The sequence below is a fragment of the Pecten maximus genome, chromosome 3 (genome assembly GCF_902652985.1).
Source record: "Pecten maximus chromosome 3, xPecMax1.1, whole genome shotgun sequence".
NCBI classification, from domain to species: Eukaryota; Metazoa; Mollusca; class Bivalvia; order Pectinida; family Pectinidae; genus Pecten; species Pecten maximus.
In genome coordinates this window covers 20419419-20442565 of record NC_047017.1, presented here as the reverse complement: position 1 = coordinate 20442565, position 23147 = coordinate 20419419, and the positions used below count along the sequence as shown (strand labels likewise).

At 35.1% G+C, this 23147-nt stretch overlaps 1 protein-coding gene across 3 annotated transcripts; it reads right to left on the bottom strand.

Moving 5' to 3' along the window:
- Positions 1-1104: 1104 nt before the first annotated feature.
- On the bottom strand, positions 1105-21314 carry LOC117323521 (serine/threonine-protein phosphatase 4 regulatory subunit 3A-like). 3 transcript variants are annotated; one of them, XM_033878787.1, is made up of 17 exons: positions 21220-21314; positions 20836-21109; positions 14148-14203; positions 13706-13804; positions 12043-12666; positions 9521-9670; positions 8934-8978; positions 8614-8730; positions 8239-8293; positions 7812-7888; positions 6465-6576; positions 5648-5806; positions 5238-5407; positions 4609-4754; positions 4001-4212; positions 3264-3517; positions 1105-2709 (listed from the first exon to the last, which is right to left on the bottom strand). In XM_033878787.1, exons 2-17 carry the CDS (start codon positions 20981-20983, stop codon positions 2608-2610), a joined length of 2526 nt encoding a protein of 841 aa, XP_033734678.1. In that variant the 5' UTR covers positions 20984-21109; positions 21220-21314; the 3' UTR covers positions 1105-2607. The 3 variants fall into 3 exon arrangements, with proteins under 3 accessions (XP_033734678.1, XP_033734680.1, XP_033734679.1); XM_033878789.1 differs by having other exon boundaries at positions 4001-4185; XM_033878788.1 differs by having other exon boundaries at positions 6474-6576.
- Between the last annotated feature and the right edge of the window lie 1833 nt (positions 21315-23147).

Below are 23147 nucleotides of genomic sequence, written 5' to 3'. Positions count from 1 at the left end.
AAATAGAAAGAAAAAATATCAATTTTTAAAAAGTGAGTTTTTGAAATCAACCCTTAAACCTAGAACATATACTTATCTGCCAAAAAACCATTGCAATGAATATTTTATTATATGACCGTAGAGCTGCATCATCTGGTTATTTCGTTATTTTCGAAGGGGATTTTCCCCGAAATCAAATTTTTTTTGACATGTACAGCGAATGGAGGACCAACTTTCAGAACGTCTTACTTCTATGTACCAGAAGACAACTAAAATCCTATTCATATAAAGCTGCCCTCCGATGCAGTTGTATCGAATATTTTAATTTTAGACCGATTATAAGTAATAATATAAACTTCATTTATCAACATGTCTACTTAGTTGATATGGGAAAGCCTCCACTTTACAGCCTGGAGGTTTGGAATTCGATCACCAAGATGCATCTTTTTATATTTTGCTATGACCATTGAACTTTTCTCGTCATATTTGAAAGCAATTTTTAACATTGAAAGTATAATTGATATAAAGTATTTTGTTAAAAGATAAAAATGATGAGATAGAAAATATTCACTTGGATAAAAAGGAAGATTAAAATAACGGTTTTAATTCGTTAGCCTGCTATTCAAAGTAAAATGCAAATAAACTGCAGCGTCGTCAAGATATACATGGATCTGTCAATTTTACTTTAATTTCGTAATCCATTTATAACGCACAAACGGACCATGGCGAGCTATTCATTTAATAACAATAGGTCAGGCGATATTTAACCTGTATTTTTAGCTCAGGTTATCCCTGTACGTGGCTTAGGTCAGGTAAGTAGAAAACGATAATTATTCTTTCATCTGCTGCTGTCTTGAAGGCCTTTCTTGAACTTTTAACTGTTTTTACTTTCAACAGTATTTTTTACCTTGAATGGATAGTAATTTCTTCCACTTTTGTATTCTTCCATTACTATCATCGACATCTTATTTCATGATCTGAACATCTGGCCTACATTTAATCAAGTTTAGAGAGACATGTCAGGGCTACCTGACCTGACGTTTCTCCAGTAGATGATGACTGACTGCTGCATATCACTTGAACATATACCTTAACCTCAGAGGTCGAAAAACAAAAACCAATAGATATGTTTTCATATTGCATTTATTTTCTGTCATATTTACTTTTTAATTAAACATGAGCTTATTTATACATAAAACGTCACATAATGAAATGCATGAGATTTGTTTTGTTTTGTTTTTCTTTTTTGGGTTTCATACCATCGCTTTGTGTGTGTGATTCCATCATTCATTTAAAATTAAGTCACAGACTATTTCATTACTATATAGATATATATTTGTAAGTATGTACATATTTAACATCCTCTTGGAACAAATAACAATGGTACGTGGACATGACAATGGGCATGCACCAATCATGCAGACTTAAATAATGCTTGCTGCCTCTGACAGTCTAACTCCGTCAGCAAGGATCTATGTGTACATAGCACAGATGAGATTTATTCGCAACAAAATAGTTTACAAATCTGCCAGAAAATAATTCTCCCAGGTATTTTTTTTTTGGACAAAACCTACCAGAAAATAATCCTCCCAACTCATATTTTTCGACAACACAAAATATTTTAATCTTCTAATAATATATAAATAAGTCATTCTCATTTAAAAACTATAGAGCATGAAGAGAGGAAAAGTCTGTGACCGTATTTTTGACCTATTGGTCAAGTACTTTCACTTTTTAAATTAACTGTACAAAAATTCATTTACAACACAAGGCTACTATGTTGATGAAGCACTGAGATGAAAATGAATAGAAAATGGAAACGATGGATAAATGATGTGAATGAAAATGATAATGAACTAAATGACACATTGGTTTAAAAAATATCACACAAAGATGTGGAAATGCTTTTCACATTTGTACCTACTAACTCAAGGGAGATAATCAGTAATGGATTACGTTGCATGCATCATGATTTGAGATCCCAGTTAAATGCGATTCCTACAACGACTGGCATCCTTTAGGTCCCCTGTGGGTCTTTCACTACGATAAAAGCTGATTTACTTTCCGTGAAAGAACTTCATATTGTAAATTTACTTAGGGCAGTGTGACCAAAAGGTCTATGTTTTCAAATCTACTATAATACCTTCCGGGTGATCATTGTAGAATTGGCACATCCGACTCACAAACACATTCATTTTACTTGACTTTTTAAAGTTCTTTTAAAAGATAAAAAATTCAGATCCTGAGGTTCTACAGATGGTGAAACATTCTGTAACACAAATGGTCCACATAATTTAGATTTAGGACAATAATTGTCACATGATCTCCTAACAACAAATGTTGCGTTGGTAATCAAATTCCCCACAGTTCATGTATGTAGTGGAATGGTAGAAGTTTCTATCAAGCCACATACAGATCACAGGCGATTGTTTCACTAGCACCCTTACTGCTATTGATGCTGGTCAAAGCATGAGAAGAGACACATTCCACAGCCTTATAAGGGGTCGACAGTTGACCCGACAGTGCTCCGTCTTAGCCCTGACATCTGTTTGGGGGTGGGGCTGTTGGTCAGTTGAGGCATCATATTTAATGACTTAGTCCATCTACATCCTATAACACTAGATTGTGTTACGTAGCTAGTCTTTGCCGTTTAGCAGATGGTGCCTCCTCATCTTCTTCCTCTTCGTCAGAATCCTCGTCTGGGTAATCCACCAAACCAACCAGTGTTGGCTGTAAAAATATACAAAACAGGATCAAGAATAATTTTTGGTTTTAGTGCAAAAGCAATACCTCAATACAAACATACATAGTAGCACTGAAATTTCATATCAAAAGAAATAAAGTCAGAATAAATTATAAGTCAGAAGTACCAAGGGTAGTAGCAACCATAAATTCTTTGTCAGATGATAACAGATATTTCAGTCCGTAGTGTCAATAATACATCAACATTTCAATAATAGCATTCAATTTATTTTTTTTTTTTTTCAAATAAAGCCTTCATTAATTTTGATTGAACAATTGTTCCCAATCCCATCATTGTTCCCAAGCCCACATTGGGTTTAAATATTATAATCCTGCATCAGATTGGATAATTCATTATTGATCATGTACTACATTTTATTTCTAAGAGAACTGTTAATTTCTAGAAGCTTTTATTAACTTTTAACAATTAATGCATCATAAACACCGTCATCACAATTAAACAATATGATCATGCATGCTTTCTTACAAAGTTTCATTCATACATGACAGATACTACAAATCTGAAAATGTTTACAACTTACCCGCTTAGCTGTGATGGTATTGGCTTTCTCTACCGGCGACATGGGAACATTAGGGGAGCAGTTAGGGGTCGGACAAGGATCATTCGTGGAGCCAGGACTGTCTGGGCTTCCTGGACTACCTGGACTACCAGGGGGACTATTTGGACTGGCCTCAGGACTTCCTGTTCCAGCCCTTAGATTGATGTTGATGGTGGGTGAGGACTTGTTCAGTAAGCGAGGGGGTGAGTCACGTAAGTCTGCAGGCTGCTCTTTCACTGAAAAGTTTTATTATCATTAAATTGTTAGCTATAAATAGAAGCCTTCAATACACACATGCATCTGCCTTTTGCTTAAACTGGACTGAATCAAAAGTGGGTTGGTTATCTTGGCAGACCCATTATTTGCCTTGGCTTTCAAAGAATACATTTTTTTTTGTATTTAAAGAGGAATGTGGATAAAGTGACTGCTGTGTTCATTTCAGTCCTCAAAGCTTTTTGAAGTATCAAGAAGTTAAAATAGGTGAGAAAAAAAAATCCAGAGCTGAAATACAGGAGAAACACTGGTGACCCTATGAATATTATAGAGTTAAATTGAAACTTATTGAATTGAAATTTGAAAATTGAATTGAAATTCATATAATTGGACCCCACAAACTTGAGCTAGCTTCACCCAATACTTTCTTTTTATGGAACTGTCTTTTTGGTCCCAGCCACATCCTTTCACATTCTTTGTAAATTGATCTTACTCAATATTTATACCTTTTCTATTGATGGGATCAAATTCAGCATCTACAGGCTCTCTCTCTACAGTCACTACACAGTTAGGGAACTTGGACTTGAACAAGTCAGACATGTGGACAGTACAATCACCATCATCTGTCTCTTCGTCCTGGTCAAACCACATTTCCTCTTCCTCGTCCATGGTGCGAGCGTCACGTCGGTACCTATTGTTCCGTAAAAGTGACGGCGTCCTGTTAACATGTATAACACATCTTGTCATTGTTTCCTTGATTATATCCGAAACTCATCTACCATTAAGCAGGTTCTCAATTCTCATTTTATACCTCTCTGCTGGTAAATTCATGTCCTATTTACCTCTCTGCCTATTTATTATGTCCTAATATCATCTATCTTTAAAAGTATCATTTTTTTCTGATGGAGTCCTTGCTTCCTCTACAATTAGTATGTATACAATTTTCATTTTTGTTTTTAAGAGACCAGCTACGTAACAAGTGTTAACAAAACCTTATCTAAAATTGGGTTTGTTGTTGAATACACCATACATGTAAGTCATACACTTTCTTTTCCTCTGACAATATAAAATCACAAAATCTATAACTCTAGTTAATAATATAAATTCCACATACCCATCAAGACTGGCCTTTTCTTTGAGTCTCTCTTGCTGTTGTTCATATCTCATTTTGAGGGACTTGAATGTTGTCACATATGTAACAACTTCTAAATCTTTGATATGGCTTTCTACTACATGGGAACATAAGGATTTAATATCTTCCTGTGAAAATACAAAAGACTGGTGTTAATTCCAGGTTCAGACAGAACTTACCGTATGTGTACTGCAAACTGTATGTACATTTTAAGTACAACTTATGCTAAATTCTACAGCAGTTCAAAAATTGTTCAAATCTACATCAGAATATGAGCAGCATACTGCTTTTTTCACATTCAATTTCAAATTACAAATACAAGACTAAAATGGAATAACTAAGTTTTTAAGAATAAATTAATACAAAATTACTTCATTTGGTAATTACCAAATCATGAGGTAACTGATACGAATTGAATTTTTTTTTCTTAAATAATTGAATTAGGAAAGGAAAGGAAAAGAAAGGAAAGGAAACATTTTATTATTTCAATTGAGGTAAACCCAGAAGCATGAAAAGACTATTCAACTAAGAAATGAAGATCACCAGATAATACGAGTAACATAAAATCAACTCCAGAAACTTATTGCATAAAACTCTTTTAAAAAACTTACCAGTTTAACATATTCAAATAATTCTATGATTGCCGAGTTCAGCAGATTGTATCTGTTGCCATTGTCTTTGAATGCATCTACTACTGGTTTGAATAAACAACCTTTAACTATGTATCTATTGTAGAAATCTTCTTTCAGTCCAATGATCTTTCTCATGAACCGCAATGCGCCTACAGAAAAAAAAAACTTCCAAGGGTTAAATTTCAGCATAAATGAAGTAAATTTAAAATTAAAGAATATTTGAAGATTAATTGTTGCTATCATACTTTTACTTCAATATCATAACTAAATGGGAACCCATTTCAGGGTTGTTTTTATTGCAGTAAATTACAGTTAAGATAGGTGTCCTACAAAAGTTTTGTCTGCCCTAATTTTTTTTTGGAAAATGTCAAGAACTTGAAACAACTTACACAATGCAACAAATGCATGTCTGGACTTAAGGAGGACTAGGACTCTGCGTAGCAAGTCTTTGCTTATGATGTAGTTTTTGATATGATAAGTGTGGTGCTCAACACAGAAGGTAAGTAACTCTAGGATCAGGCTCGACAGCTGGGCTGTTTGGAAATCATCTGAAATCATACAATATCATTAACATTACTATCATGATTTCTGTATGTTTACACATCAAAGCAGCTTTGTATTACATCTTTGTTGGCGATTAAAAACTTTCATTTTATAAATTTTACTTGCAGAGATAAAATACTCTTTGCCTACTGCATATTGTACATTATCCAGCACTGCATTGTTGAATTTTATCTTTTTATTTCAAAATTAAAGAATCTTTTAATATCATATCAAGTTTCATACCATCATACATGGCATTCTATTCTTTAAAATTGTCTGTGGAACCATTATCATTTAAATATCTTTTTTCAAACTCTTTAGGTGCTAAAAGTATTGACCATGAACATGTACTGCATAAAAACTATGAAAAGAAATGCCAGTAGCACACGAGAGTGCTTAACTATCAAGTTAATTGATTTGTCTATAGAGATTTCCATTTTCCAAGTCTGACAATATCTGTTTAAGCTTTTATCACGTCCTCTCACTTAACACTTAGCTTTATAAAGCAGACTCAATAAAAATACAAATACTGTTATGCATGCTAAATCTTCAATCGAAGTTGCTTCACTGAAACACAAATGTAATACAATATCGTGTGCTGCAGATCCTATTGAAATGCAGTGTTTTTTTAATCAAAATAAAGTAAAAGGGTGTTTAACTCACAAATAATACCTTTGCTTGGCCTCTCGTCAACAGTGTTGGCAAATAATGGGGCAGTCAACACATGCATGCTTCGTTTGTAAAAGAAACTCAAAAATTCAGTTTTCTCAGTTTTCTGGAAAAAAATAAACAACATATGCTTATTTCATTGAATTCTACAGCAGTAGTTATGAAAAAAATTTCATAAGAAAAAGGAGACAAAAGTACACCATTGTAAATTCTAAAGCGTTTGTTTGTATGTTGGCTGTGAAACCACAGGGGCTTGGCACGATTTTCCAAATGATAGTCTATATATATATGTATATAGTATCAAGGGTAGTAACTACAAAGAGGGGGAAGACCAACGTATTTAAAAAAAAAAAATTTGTCTTATTCTGCGGGTCAAAAATCTTAGTGACACATACATTACCTTAAAGAGAAATGTTTTATCTTTCCAATGAGTGTTCGATGAACAAAATTGGCCAAATATTATTCAAGTTATGACCTGACGAATTCGGAAATAGATGCTGAAATGGCTAGGTCGGAATCTCCCTGTCCGGTTGAATAGTCGCCTCGCCTCTAATGGGTACCTCAATAACCATTCAGAAATCGAAAAATCGACGCTTGCAGCGGTATACAGTAACCATAACTATGTCAATATAGGATGTCGGTTGGTTATGTTATCCGTCATGTGCCGTAGCCAATTCCATATTACATCACCGAGCTTACCGTCTTCAAAAAGAACAGCCATCTTTCCCTAACCTTTCGTGACTTTGTTTATGTCGTTACAGTGGTCGTACAGCCAAGAAGCGTTCCGAATGAAGGGAAAGATGGCAGTTCTTTTTGAAGACGGTAAGCTCGGTGATGTAATATGGAATTGGCTACGGCACATGACGGATAACATAACCAACCGACATCCTATTTTGACATAGTTATGGTTACTGTATACCGCTGCAAGCGTCGATTTTTCGATTTCTGAATGGTTATTGAGGTACACATTAGAGGCGAGGCGACTATTCAACCGGACAGGGAGATTCCGACCTAGCCATTTCAGCATCTATTTCCGAATTCGTCAGGTCATAACTTGGATAATACTTGGCCAATTTTGTTCATCGAACACTCATTGGAAAGATAAAACATTTCTCTTTAAGGTAATGTATGTGTCACTAAGATTTTTGACCCGCAGAATACGACAATTTTTTTTTTTTTTAAATACGTTGGTCTTCCCCCTCTTTGTAGTTACTACCCTTGATACTATATACATATATATATATAGACTATCATTTGGAAAATCGTGCCAAGCCCCTGTGTGTGAAACTGTTATTCAGCATCTATAATCAAGAAAGTACATGAATTAAGACATGTCCTTACATTTGAAGTAGCCAGCATGTTTTCAGGATCAATAAGTAAACGCAGAATTCCCATCAGCTGCACTGCTCCTCCCAATTCTAAAACAAGATCAAATTATTATATTTTTAACAATTATTTTCTCAATGCCAACACTACAACAATTCTGTGATGAAGTATCTCTATTCTATTTGCATCTCCAATGATTAAGTACTTAAATAATGATAATTAATATAATCATTAATCGTCATTAATATAAGAATATACTTGATGTCTGGAAATGTTAATCAAAAGACATGTTCTTAACAATTTTTTAACTTCTCCAGCTTGTATAAGGACTTTTCCTTAAAAGTTTGACATGCTCACATAACTGTCTAGGACCGGTATGTAAAAGCAATATTTTAGTCTAGAAATGAGGATATACAATTTGATATATTTATGAATAACTTACCTGGGTCGGTATCATTGATCATCTGTTCGATGACTAGATTGATGAGTAGGTCATCCTAGGGAGAAAGAATTATTTGCAATTAACAACAATACTTGTACCATTTTAAAAAACTTTGTAAAGTCAATAGGTCATTAAATGCACAATTTTCAGTTTCCTTTTTTCACCTGGCAAATAGTCCAGCTCACAGACTCGAGACTCTCACATTTTTGTTTCAGCTTGGGAAACACAAAATAAGAACTTTTTTACTATAGTTAAACATTCATTAGGAAGTTTCAGTTATGAATACATAATAAACATCATGTTAGGTAACTGCACACACAGAATTAAATCAATCCATATTGTATGTAGGCATGGAACAAATCAAGAATATCTTACATCATCATGACTTTGGCCTTCTCGAAGAATGAATTCCCGGACCATGGACGGACTGAACTCCACTATATAAGAAAATATGTCAATGGCTGCTGCTTTCATCCTTGTGTCATCTAAACCCTGGAAACAGAAATGTTTGGTGTCTAGTAACTACATACAAATTTCAAAAATAAACTATATCATTCTGAATATATTCCATGTAAATAGTTCAGTAATCGTTATATGTATTAACACAATGAAAACATTTTACAATTTATCTTAAACTTATTTGTATTTCATATCAACATACATTAAAGTTCAATCGGGTTCTTAAAAAAACTTACCAGGATAATTTCTATAGCTGATAAAACTCCTAGAACCGACAACGTCTGAAAGAAGAAAGAGGGTCGATCATAGAATTGCACAAAAGCATTTATGGTAATCTGTAAAATACTTTTCCAGGTGAGAATCTTTAATGTTTTAAAGCAATAACTATATAGCCAAATGGATTTAGGTAATTAAATATAGGCAATTTGCATTTACACAAGACTTTCAGTTGAAGTACACCTGGATATTTCCCAGTGAAATGATAATTCCTTTCACTTGACTGCAAACATCTACTGCTTTTGCTAAATCATTCTTAGTAGTTACCAATATTGACATACATATCACATTCATAATGCTTCTGCAAGATCTATTTTGTAGATATGTCATCAAGAATTAAAATTTTCTAACCGAAGTTGCCTGTATTTCTTTGTTGGATAATAAAGTAAAAATAGATGTAATTAAAATCTACTATCATGAGTCCTTTGTTGATCCACAAATCTATGCATCCTGTACATACTAACAGCTGACAAATGGCAGAGGCTCTGCAAATTTGTTCCCCTGGCATGGCCTTTATTAGATAACATGAATTGTTTTTCTTACATACCTTGAAGAAAGAATCGCGACTCTGTGGCTGTAGCGTCTGGGAAAAAGTGCAGAACTCCTTCAGAAAGAGGATGAGATCACGCCTAACATTGTCATCTGTTTCATCATCTGTCAACTCGGCAAAGAGGGTCGTCAGAAACTGTTCATCCTCCTATAAAATAAAACATATTCATGTATAACAGCAAAAGGACTCATCCATAGATATGCAAATAAAAAATCTGCTAAACTGTACATCTTTATACAATTATTTTGATTGCTGAATTCTGACAGCAAATCATAAATCCATTAATAGACATTCTTCGAGACTAATTTTTCAACACTTCCATATTTACACTACCAATATTTCCATTCAAAACATTACATATTTATCTTGTATATGTACATCTAGAAAAAAACCAGTGGTATGGCTATAATATGAATTTTATAAGACATATACTTTATGGTCAGAGTGCCAAAAGACAAAGTTTCTACCAGAGGATCTGTCAAGAGATTGAGCATTGTGATGGCCGGAACAACGGTTTGATTTTGATATGCAGAAGTATGAAAATTTTTCCGATACAAAATTCCATCCATCGAAAAGTATACTGGACAAAATAAGTTAAGGATCATGAAATATTATCATAATATGTTTTAAGATGTAAAGAATATGTTCCCCTTAAGTACACCCGTAGTTTCGCTTATGTATGCCCACGTTGGTTTCAGTGTTGTATGCACGTGCATCATGAGGGTATGCTGTTCTGGTCTGGTGAACAGTGTTGGTGTCTAAAACGGACTGAACAACCACTACAGGTGAATGTGTTAAGTTTAGTTTGCGATACTTTTTAACTTAAATTGAGGGATATCTTTACGTAATCGATCGAGTTTATACTGATACTTAACTAATCAATCATGCGTAGACATTTAAATGATATGGAAGTCGCGCGAGGAATAGGACTCCTTCAAGCAGGTCAAAATCAGAGAAATGTGGCTGTCCAGCTTAATGTTTCACAAAGTGTGATAAGTAGGCTATGGAATCGGTATCAACAGACCAATAGTGTCCAACAACGACCCAGATCTGGACGGCCACGCAGTACAACAGTTCGGCAGGATAGGTTCATCTGCAATATGGCAAGACGTCAGAGGTTCGTGACTGCTCCTGTCTTAAATAGGCAATTTCAAATGGCTACAAACCAAAGGATCTCTTCTCAGACAATAAGAAACAGACTGCATGCCTCTAATTTACGAGCCAGAAGACCCGCCGTGCGACCAATTTTGACACGAGTCCATCGACAAACGAGACATCAATGGGCCTCTCAACATTTGAACTGGCAGTTGCGGCACTGGAGATCTGTTCTTTTCACAGACGAGTCTAGATTTTGTGTAGACTTTCATGACGGCAGGAGGAGGGTATGGAGGTCGCAGGGTGAGCGCTATGCAGACTGCTGCGTTACCCAACATGACCGCTTTGGAGGTGGATCAGTAATGGTTTGGGCTGGAATAAGTATTGACTACCATACCGACTTCTATGTGGTCGATAATGGATCTTTGACAGCAATTCGTTACAGGGACGAAATTCTACATCCTATAATAAGACCTATTGCAGGAGTTGTCGGCCATGACTTCATTCTAATGGACGACAATGCTCGTCCTCACCGTGCTCATGTTGTAAACGACTATCTTCAAAGGGAGACAATTGTTCGCATGGACTGGCCAAGTCGTTCCGCCGACCTGAATCCTATTGAACACTCTTGGGACATCCTGCAACGCCGGGTTTCAGCTCGACCTAATCCTCCACAGAACAGACAAGAGCTCATGACAGCTCTGCAAGAGGAATGGCAACGTATCCCACAGATCAACCATCGACGATTAATTAGGAGCATGCACAGATGTTGCAGGGCAGTTATGAATGTCAACGGAGGTCATACTGTCTATTAAGCCTTCGATGACAGTTCACGGACTTTTTTTCAATCAAGTGTTTGACATGCTCCATTCGTTTTCACACTTTAATTTAGAGGGTGCTGGTCCTTAGAGTTATCTGCTCTTGACGCTTATGACTAAACACGAAATTGTTATGTGTAATCATTGACTCCACTGATTTTCCTGTCTTGATAATACAAAACATTATTAAATTCATTTATATTTCTAAAACTGTGTTGATTTAATTTCATGATCCTTAACTTATTTTGTCCAGTATAGTTGGTGCATGACTTATAAGTTCAGTAAACAAAGGTCCTGTTATGTCAATTGGGTTTTTAATATCAATGTAAAGGGGAATTAATTCTAATTATAAATTCACATTCAGAAATTGTATCAAATTAGAAGAACATGTTACTAGGTCACCAAAATAATTCTCTTTAGTTTGTTATCAAAATTAATTTAATTTGATAAGTAATGACCTGTTAAAACAATCTGTGAAAGGTGGGGACAGTAATTTTTTTCTCAGGTATTCAGATCAACTGAATCTGAAAGCAGTTTACTTGATGCATGCATTATTTCAGCCTCCCCTCCCAATCTCCACCTTAGCTTTTCTCCATTCAAACTTACCTGAATCATACTGACAATTTCTACTTTGTTGAAAAATATGAAAGATGTCAGTGTAGAGAGCATATTTTCCTCAAAGACTGAGGGTGTTGGTAATATCACATCTTGAATGTACTGTACTCTGTATGTCTGATGAATTTTATTGAGAAGTTCTTGATTTGTGATTGGTATGACTTCCTTGAATTTGGCAGTGTTCCGTAGGTATTCTCTGTGTTTGGCTGGCTGTGGTAGTGATGGATCATACTCCAACACTCCAACAACATCAAATATTGTTTCATCTGCAAACACGATTTCAAACAATTCATTTTTGTTCAATAAAAATATACTCTTGAAGATCTCATACAGGTGATGGAGACCATCAATGTTCTCCAAGTCTTCACACATATGAAACAAGTCCAGCAACTTCTTAATGTAGCCATCAGTTTCTATTGCGTAGAAAAGCTTTTCTCTACGTATAGGTGATGGAAGTACACTGCTGAAGAGTTCTGAGATTTCATCAAGCTTACTCAGCTCACACGCAGGCAGCTCAATAGGTGGGGCAGCATCTGGCATTTCATCAAAACGCTCATCTTCAGACTCCTCTACAATGTCCTGGGTAATGTCCACAGATGGGTCTTTTCCTTGTACCTTTAAGTTAAAATACCTCTCATTAGTTCTTGATGCTACATCAATACAGTATTGTATCAACCATAATTAAGTTCACATTGTCAACAATTGTGTGCTACCATGTACCATAATATTCATATACGAGGGCTGATTGATCAGTTGTGAGCCTTGTATTGAAGGATTTGAATTTTGCCAGACATATTGTATTATTTTTCAACATAATCCCCTCCAGTATCTATACACGTTTGCCAGTGGTATTTAAGGGCCTCGATGTCACTTTTATAGAATTCCTTTCCTTAGCTTTTCAGAAAGTTTTACTGTCAGCCACTGCATGGTAGGACTTGGGTTAGGGTGTCTGAAATAGCCGTTTTCAGTTTTGGAAATAGAAGTCTGATGGAACGAGATTAGGTGAATAAGAGTATGCTCAATCAATTTAAAGCCACAATCATGAATGGCATCCATGGCAATGACAGACTCTTTCACCCTAACCCTAACTGATTTTGTCCATTTTGCAAAAGCTGCTCGTCTTGTTTTCTTTAGAGTGCTACCTCGTCGATAAAAACTAACCAAATGAGACCAGTCCTTGAGTACACGGCCCTATATAGTCAAGAGAAAAGTAGCACTTAACAAGAACATCATGGAGTACCTCCTTCAATACGAGGCTCACAACTTATCAATCAACCCTCGTATGTGTAGCATATATATACAAAACTGTTAAACCTGTATCATAACCAAATGCAACACTATATATAGTGAATAGGTGGGGATGCTGACTACATTTATTTCTTAATAATTTAACACCTAATAAGATCTGTGAAGATCGCTTAAACTTCAGAAAATAGAAATATATCTATCATAATGATTTCTTTAAAGTGATAAAGACTTTTCAAAGATAGGTTGCATTGGATCTCATACACACATTTTGCATTGGATTATTTCTTGTACCTGAGCTAGTTTTTCATAATGCTAACGCAAACTGATATTAAAGAACCACTGGTCATTTTTTTTTCTAAACATTAAGCGAACTATTTAACAAATCCATACTTCTCTCTTTACTTACAGAGCAGATCTTCTCCCAAATTTCATCACAACCAGCCTTTTCTTGGAAACTCAGGGCCAAGTCATAATTGTCAGCTTCTGACCAAACAATCAATGTTTCCTGCAAAAAAAGGTGCAAAACTTAATATTAAAGTAAGGGTGCAGAACTTCATAATATAAAGTATTCCAAGAAATGTGTTTGTCTATTGAATTATAAAAAACAAATATTGACTGTATCCCTCAACCTGCAATATTTCTGACCACAAAAGATATCCACTAGGAGCATGCTCCAATCATAATTCAAAATTGGTAGTCAACATGCTGCGACCATAATTTAAAATCAGCAAGTCATCATAAGGAAATCTTTGTATACATATATAATATAGAGTATTTAAGAAATTTAAGCTGTAATATGCATTCATTAAACTAAGGATATATTCGATAAAACGGCACTAGTAAATTACCTGTTGTTTCTGATAAGCAGTGTCTGGCTGAATCTTGGATTCCAGCAAGATTGAACCTGAGAATACAAAATAATACATTGTAGATAGTGTAGAACATACTTTTTGTTTGTTCAACTGCAAATAATAAAGAGAAACCCAGGGCTTTTTCTCACTGGTTTTGGAAAGGGCATATCATCCATTTTGTCTCATTTTTGGAAGAAAATCAGTGGATTGGGAAAGATTCTTTTAAAAGTACTGTAATTTTTTTGAATTTTGCTTAAATATGAAATAATTTCAATTAGGAATGGGGTCCATTAACGACCCTAAAAAACCCTGAAACCACCAAAGAAACTAAAATGTATGTACTAACTCAGTACAGGTTCTTGGGGATTACTATCTTCCAATTGAATTAATAAGTAATTCAAAGGTAAAAGCAAAAATTACAAAACGTTTAAACTAGTATAACTCCCATCTGTTATAGGATGCTGCATTGCAGCAGGTATCTTGTATTGTCCTTCAATGTAGATAATTATGTAAAATTTATTCAAATTTATTGAAATTGCATATGGTCATAAAATAAAATAGAGCCATCATGTCAAAAATGTCAGGAAAATTAATGCTAGACTCCAATGGAATCAATATAACAAGGTTATTAAACAACACACTGACATAGTCATCTTCAAATCAAAATAGCAATGCAATAGAGATTAATCTTAAATCAGTATAAAATTAAATGACTGCTTGCATTTGCCCAAAGACCTTTTAATTCAACAGCCATCTATATCAGTTGACAGTCTATGCAGTGAAACACAAGAAGTGCATGTAGCACAACTTGTTGCATTTGTAGCATAAGATTATGACCATAATGCAGGGCTTAGATAGAATTTTTAGAACAACTAGGCACTGTGCCTAGTTACAATAGTACAAGCACTCGGCACTATTTGAAATCCACTCGGCACCAAATAGCTAACTTGTGATTTCATCTTGTTTTAAGTTAAGACTTTTATATTGTATGTCCTTGTGTGAGTGCATACATCTTATCATGTCTTAATAATATATTTAGTTATAGAAGAAAGAAAACATCACAAAATTATCTTTTGTAAGTTTTTAATCTCATAGAACCAGTACCTATAAAAAGTGTCAACTAAGTATCTGCAAGATTGGGGCACTCTGTACAATATTAACAGTTCGTGATACTCCAACAATCTTATAGGTTTTACATGTACACAGCGCAGTCGGCAAAATCATTTCCGATAGAAAAAGGGCCGACTAGCAGCCTCTTATATTATAGGAGTACAGTTCATGATATCTTAAATGTCGTATTTCGTCATCCATTCTTTATGGAATTACCCTTCACCTTTCACCCTCACTTGAGTCGTAAAGAAACTAAACAGGAATACGCTGCAACCTCAAAAAACACATACGCACTCGCCACACACAATCATGCATATCGCACGCACACATCTGTTAAATGAATCAAACCAAACACTTGTGTCATTTCGATCTCTAGTTTCAGTGATTTTTTTAGGGTCGATTTGGGGCCGAATTTCGGCCCCTTCCCCTAGAGAAATTTTGTTGTATTTTCCCAATTTCTTGCTCATATTTTCCCATTCAGAAAATATCCCTTCATATTAATTGGTATAAAGAAATGCCGACCAAAATGTATTTCACAAGAAATTTTCAACGCCGGTGTTCTCGTTCTATGTTGGTCGCGTTCGATAACGCAAATTCCCGTGCTTTCTGTTTCCGTGTCTGAAACGATGTCGTTTTCCTCAATGTTTCAAATCGAGCGCACCGCGAAAGTCTGTGTCGATCGAGTGTTTTAATCGCACACGTGTCTCACATATGCTATGACAAGCGCTTGAAAGTTTAAGATCATGTAAACAAGAGCCGCACAACACGAAGTATTATGTCAAAAGACTGACAAAAAAGATAGGAAAGGCCTTACGAAAGTGAGTGACTTCTTCAAAAAGTCTTCCGGCGGCGATATACCAAACAACCCGTCAACCAATGAATCATCATCCAACATTGAATCTGTTTTATCAACCGTCCAGATGGAATATTTACCCGTAGCAAACGTCAATGTACATGTAACCCGCGACGAAAATCTGGTATTAACTTTATCGGGAAAAAAGAGGAGCAGCGTCGATAGATGAACATTTAATGCTGCCAAATATGGATCTTCCTTCTCTTGTCTTTATCACAGTAGTGTGACATGTGGCTACATGTGCAAGTACTGAGAATTGTTTGAGAATTGTTTATTTTTTGGTGCACATTTGAGTTGTAAGCCATTTGTTACAAAAGGGTATAAAACTTGGGACACATCCTTCAAGAAAATTGAAAAAACATGACAACTGGCCTGGACTCTTTGGTGGACATGTTCAAGGGGCAAAAAACAAGGAAAATGGCCCTTTAGATAGCTATTAAGAATCATTAGGCCAGATGAATGTTGAAAATTTAACAGATAAATAAATATATGGACGTGTTATTGACTTTTTTTTTCATTTAAAACCAACACCAAATTTTCCCAATTGGGGAAAAATGCCGCTGTATTTTCCCAATTGAAAAGGTACAGGCCCCTGTAAAAAAGGATGAAAAAATCACTGAGTTTGTCGGACTTCCTCATTACCGTCATTTAACGTTCGTCAGTGATTGTTTTGAAAAAGAAATCAATGAGCCGCTCGCTCGTTGTTGTAAAGGAAGTTGTGAAGAAACGCCTGCATGGGCGCGCACTGGTTTGTTAACAGCATCTCTTTGATGCTTTATTATCAGACGCATGCTTTAGTAAATTACAAGCGTTTGAAAGACCCGGCCCGTACTAGTGAAGTCATTTGTAAACACATGTCACGTTAGCCTAAGGTATGTGTATGGTTCATCTTATCGACACATTATGATATTAAAATCTTTTTAAAAAATGTCTTTGGATTAGTAAACAATTTCGACACAGTGTTATTACTGTGTGTTCTAAACTTTTGCTCGGCACTAGGACGAGTCTGACCCAACAGTTCACTCGGCACTTGACTGTTTTGACCCGGGCAAGACGAGTGGACGAGTGGTTTATCGGAGCCCTGTAATGAAAATGCCACAAACATAACTGAAGATATGAAATAACTTGAAATCTGGACAAGAAAAAATAAACAAGTGGCCTGGTAAAGGCAGGTTAGAGGAAACAATGAAATTGAATGATTATGCATCAGATTTTTTATGTTGCCACATATACAATGTAGATAACTGATTTTAAGTAGATAGCTAATATCAAAATTAAACAATAGCTAAATCTTGATTAACTGTCAACTCATGATCATATGTTAATGTTGCTCGTGGTGGAGGAAACTGAGTTCAGAGAAAACTTGTAAACTGACAAACCAATATCTTTTTCAAGTCCAACCACCCATCATCATGTAACCTGGTATGGACTGCTATACCTATATCCCAATACAGTATATATATCACAGATAGCTTACCCTGTAATTTAATAAGGACCCCATTAACCTCAACATCTGTTTACAAATCTGGTTATTTTTTATATGTAAAATCTTATCAATCTTCAGTTTTCTACTCTTCATGCATGTGTGTTTTTAATTAATCCAACTTCAGAGAGCTTCATGCATGCCTCTCATTACTTTATTCGTGTGTACATTTTAATGAGTAACCAGAAATTGATAAGTCAGGTTTTACCATGACGCAAGACCCAACCAATAGATCATCACTAGATTTGAATGTTACCATCTGGACTGCCACCTGCATTACTCTTGATTACAAGCTATGATAATTCAGTCACTATTATAAACATACTTAGATGTCTTACAGGTAGTGTTGAGTGTGGTAAATCACCGATGATCAATCAAGATTAACTCTGATCATTTACCTCTGGCCGTACACCAAAATAGCAGCCTAGCTAGCTAACAAGTTAAAAACAAGAAATATAAAGTCGCCAAGTATGAACATTTAGGTTTTAAAGGAGTTATGCATTTAATTCCTTATGAGATCCTGCAGGTTTTCTTTCACTGATCAATTTCTTGTTTCCTGCAAAAATATGTATTTTTTTTGCATTTTTCCTGGATTGTTAAAGTTTAAATAATTGTATGTTATAGCTATTTTTTAAGTAGCTCACTGTGTAAGTAATACAATTTTAGGATATTTTCTCTGTTTATTTATGTCAGGCATCAAACCACCTACTTGGCATGTCAGATCAAGGAAACACAATATTTGGAATTTAAATGGACAATCTATCATGTGACAAACATGATAACCAAACGCATTATGCATTTTCCCTCAATCTAACTAATCACATGAATAAAGTATAGACATGCATATATGTAGTGTTACTACATGTTTACTATACACTAACATTTGCCGAAGCTTGTGCAATTCAAAGCGTGTCCTGCAACTGAGAGATCGGACATCAAATTGACATCCGTTATATAAAGTACATATCCATAAACAAAGTTTTCTTTTCACATCATGTTTTTGTTTAGTGAACAATTTACGCAAGTCTCAAGGTGTCATTTTAAAATAGAAATTGACTGAAAAAAATGTACAAGATTTGCATAAATTTCACATGCTCTATGTGTATGTTCATGTTAGGTAGCGTACCAGTATTACTGGACCCAGGGTCATAACTTGTGTATACATATAATATATACAACACATCTTACAAAGGTGAAAATCACGAGTTCACAAATCCATTTGCATATATTCCACATGCCCACTGTTACAATCCTACATATAACAAATGAAAACATGATCTTCAACTGCATTACTGCTGTTTCACGTGTCTTTGGTCAGTTCATTTGAAAGTGCCATTCTAAATTTTGGCATTATTTATGATGTAATTTGGTGGCAGATTTATAATAACTTATATTGGTCCAAAACATTGTGAATAAATTCACAATTGTGTAGTAACAGTTTCTATACATCATTTGTATGATTGGTTGGAAAATGCCTTAAACATTAAGGGGTATAATTTTGTCATGTGATTGTTTATTTCCAAGTGTAGTGTTTTCTCAATTGCAATCTGACATACGGAAAAGGAGTACTCTTATTAAAACCATGATAAAGTTTTTTCATCTTATTACTTAAGATTTGAGTTACTTTACAATTAACCTAATTAACCTCACAACTTTAATTAAGGGAAAAAAAGAAATTATTAACTATTTTCTTGGAGACAATACTTAGGCACACATATGTGGGAACCCATCTGTAAATAATTTGCATATACTGTACATGACAAAGGTTGAGTTGGTTTATTATTATCTAACATCCTATCAACAGCTGAGGTCATTTAAGGACAGCTCCCTGAGCGCGAGACATGCATGTCTGTTAAGTGCGTACATGTTTTCGGAGGCTGCAATATGTTTGTGTTAAGTCTCATCATGATTGTCAGTATCTTTTGCTGATTTCATCGGCTATCACACTGAAGCACACTACTGTGAAGACACCCAGCAGGACAGTAACATAACAACATGTTTTTAACCAACAACGAATTGCAGTGTAAGCTCTAGTAATTAATAATTTTATGTAGGTCTCCAATAGTAATACAATATTATTGTCAGAGTATGCCACAATTGTTTAATTTTAAAACATCCCCGATTTGCAATAGTAAATTGTAAAAGTGAAAAGTCAAGCCTACCATCTAAATTTTGAAATGACTTCAGACAATAGTTTCATTCTAATGTTTGACATTCTCTCTGCATTATACACAAACAAAACTGATAGGTTTCGGTGTGGAAAAGGACCCTTATTAGAAATGGCACTGCTAACCACTTCAGAAGCTGGTCTTCATTTGCAGCATTTCTTCACTTGCATGAAGTCCATTAAATGATAAAAGATGCATCTTCTGTGGGCTAACGGGGAAATATTTTAGCACAACGTAACAGCAACAATCAAACTAAACTGGTAACTCTGTTTTCAACAACTCCAAGAGCAACAACATGTGTCACTGTATGCACAGGAAACTATTGGTAAACATCAAGACAGGTCACACACGAGAATGTCAATAGGTAGCTAATAAAGACTAACAGCAAGTGAATTGACAAATTCCAAAACATCCAATGCATCTACTGTCAATGGAATGCGACTGCTTGTCTGGTTTTATATTTTGTTTACTGCATACAGTGTTAACAATTCTGTTTCACTTGATGTTGAGTATGATACATCATTATCCACAGCACTGTTTTGCCTAATGTTTGGTGTAAACCAACATAGACTACACAGCAACTGTCATCACAAAATACACGATTTCAGTTATAAATTGTCCAAGGGAAAAAATGTGACATTTGTTATAATAACCGATTCTTCTAGCTACTCAATGGACTGTATCAGTCATTCGTTGTATGACCACATATATTTCATGCTTTACATGATCAGGTCACCGGGTGCAGTGTCAACGTTGAATACGTCAATGCAACGAGACAGGTTATGTAAAAATAAATATTAGCTGCCTCGTACGTGATGTGGGGTTAAATAACGGGTATCTGATATCGTTATACTTTGATTTAGCTGTTTATATAATACAAGACATTACATGTAAGAAATACACGTGTGCTTTGTTGTCCATACCGACCGCATCTTGCTCTTGCGAGCGACGGTTGACCTACATTAAGTACGCTAGTCTACACTATTTTACACATCAACAACAAGAAATACACCGGCAATAATTACATCTCGTTTACGGTGCTACATTATGACAACATCCATGTTTACTGACCATCTGTTTCCGATCTGACCAGCAGGGACATCCCTTTCAATCGTTCAACATAGGCCGATGACACATGACCTGTCCCACGATCATCCCATTGCCGGTCTTCATTTAGCATGTACAACTTTACACGTCTTCTTGTACTGGAATCGGCCATTTTCAGTTTTCAACTTGGGGACGATCCGATTTTACTTGCCAAAGATGTTACCCCCGTTGTCATATATAACACTTTTTATCCAGATCAACGAGACATTGGCCGAGATTGAATCCACCGCCACTCGATCTGCAAAATTCAAATTCGACCATTTAGAATTCAGTTAAAATGATGTCACAACAAACAATCATTTCTTCAAAATATAAATAGCAAGCAGTAACACTACAATCTGATAATACCTTTGGATTTCGAGGGGTACTTTGTAATAACATTTGCACCATAAACATCGCATTCAGTCCATTATGGTCGCCATCTTGAATGTGTTAAGCTTGTCTTTGGGGTTCACAAGTGATTTCCCACGGTTCCCGCGTTTGCTCAAAAAAATTGAAGAGTTCTAAATCTGTGACTTTTCGATTTGTTATATCGTCATTGCTACTAAACAATCACAAAACGTTTAATTTTAGAATGTTATGTGATAAGTACGTATGTCCCTAGTTTCTCAACGTTCCTTATAAAGAAAATACCTTATCTTTAAAAAAAAAATCCATATGAAAGCATTAACAGAAATTTAAGGATGAATCTTAGCAGAGACATAGAATATATAGACCAGAGATATAGGTCTCTGTATAGACGTATTTATGCATGCAAGCAGATACGTCTCTGGTAAAGAGGCTTCCTCTAACTCTGCACTGCTTTCCCATGGAAGTGATATAGGTTCTGTACACAAAATAACTCTCGACCTGATAAAACAACAATAGGATTGATTGATTGGTGGAGCTTGGCGTCCTTTAATATAAGTCGGGTCAAATCTTGTTTCCCAGACATAACGGTGTGCTGCCGATCACCTTCTCCGCAGGGAATTGAGCTTATTTCACTGCTAGACCTACTTATATTTATGTCGATTGCAGAGCCTTCAAATTTCTGCAATTTTAGTTATAAATCATAACGTACGACATAGCCGGAAAACCACGTAATTATTTTTATTGTTTATCAGAAATGTTAGAAGTCTAGATCTAGATAGATGAAAAAATTATGTGATATAGGCCTACACCATGCAGAGACTTGTATTTATATACAAGTCTCTGATCATGAGTGCACGAAAACCGTTTTGAGATATCTTGAAGTAAAATATAACCTGTACGAGAAATAACGCCGATGTATATAAATCTATAGTGAACATTTTCAATTGTATCAATAATTACTTTGTTATGCCAATGGCCCAAATAAAAATGCTTCCAAAATATATTTTTTTCTCTGCAAACTACATATATATCAGCGCAGAACAACTAGCCAAGGGATTTCAATATGACAGATACGGATGTATATATCCTTATGGGATGGTACTTATAAACTCTGAAAACCCCGGAAGATCACAAGACTGACTGTGTGGTTAGGCATGTAACATATACAGCCAGCGTGTTAATTAATGCAGTTTCAACTTCCCTGTCTACTTTTGCTATTTAACATGTACGCAAATATAAATGCTACTAACATATATTTTGATCTAAGGCATTACATTTACAGATATTTCTCAACTCATCTTCATTCTTTATAAACAAGCTCATGAATAAAATATGTATTTATGCATACATTCATACCACATTTCATAGGGTGAAATATTAACGGGGTTCTCTCCCTTCCTCTCTGAACTAGCACGGTTTTGTAATTTATAAAGGTGTCCGTAATTATTTGTATAATTACTGGCAGTCAGATATTTGGCAATTAAGCCGGGTTTTTTTTTTACATATTTATTAAAGATATCTCTATTTAAAAACATGTATCACTATTTTTAATTGATGTACCTCTATTTATCTAATAATCTATTAATTAGATATATCTTTATTTCAAATAGAGATGGCACCAAAGAATAATTGTATAACATATATACCAGTAACTGTGAGATAAATCAATACCTTTGTAAGCATACTTAACACATTTTCATACTTAATGTCCCAACCCCAATGCTCTCCTAAACTGTAACCAAAGTATCCTCACAGATTCTTCCGGATAAAAATAATATTTCACATCTTCGCTTAAAACCGACATTAACATAAAACTATTACTTGAATTATATCGCACAACTCTTAATTATTTCCTAAGATGTGGACATCTTATTCTACAAACATGTAAAACAGATATCTGTGAAGAAAATGATCGCATGCACAGC

Excerpts from the sequence above, each read along its gene's own strand:
- LOC117323521 (XM_033878787.1), bottom strand. The coding sequence starts at position 20,983 with ATGGCCGATTCCAGTACAAGAAGACGTGTAAAGTTGTACATGCTAAAT. Across the intron at positions 8,731-8,933 it reads CAGCTATAGAAATTATCCTG|GGTTTAGATGACACAAGGAT; the intron begins GTAAGTTTTTTT and ends TTCTGTTTCCAG. Across the intron at positions 4,213-4,608 it reads GAAAAGGCCAGTCTTGATGG|GACGCCGTCACTTTTACGGA; the intron begins GTATGTGGAATT and ends ACATGTTAACAG.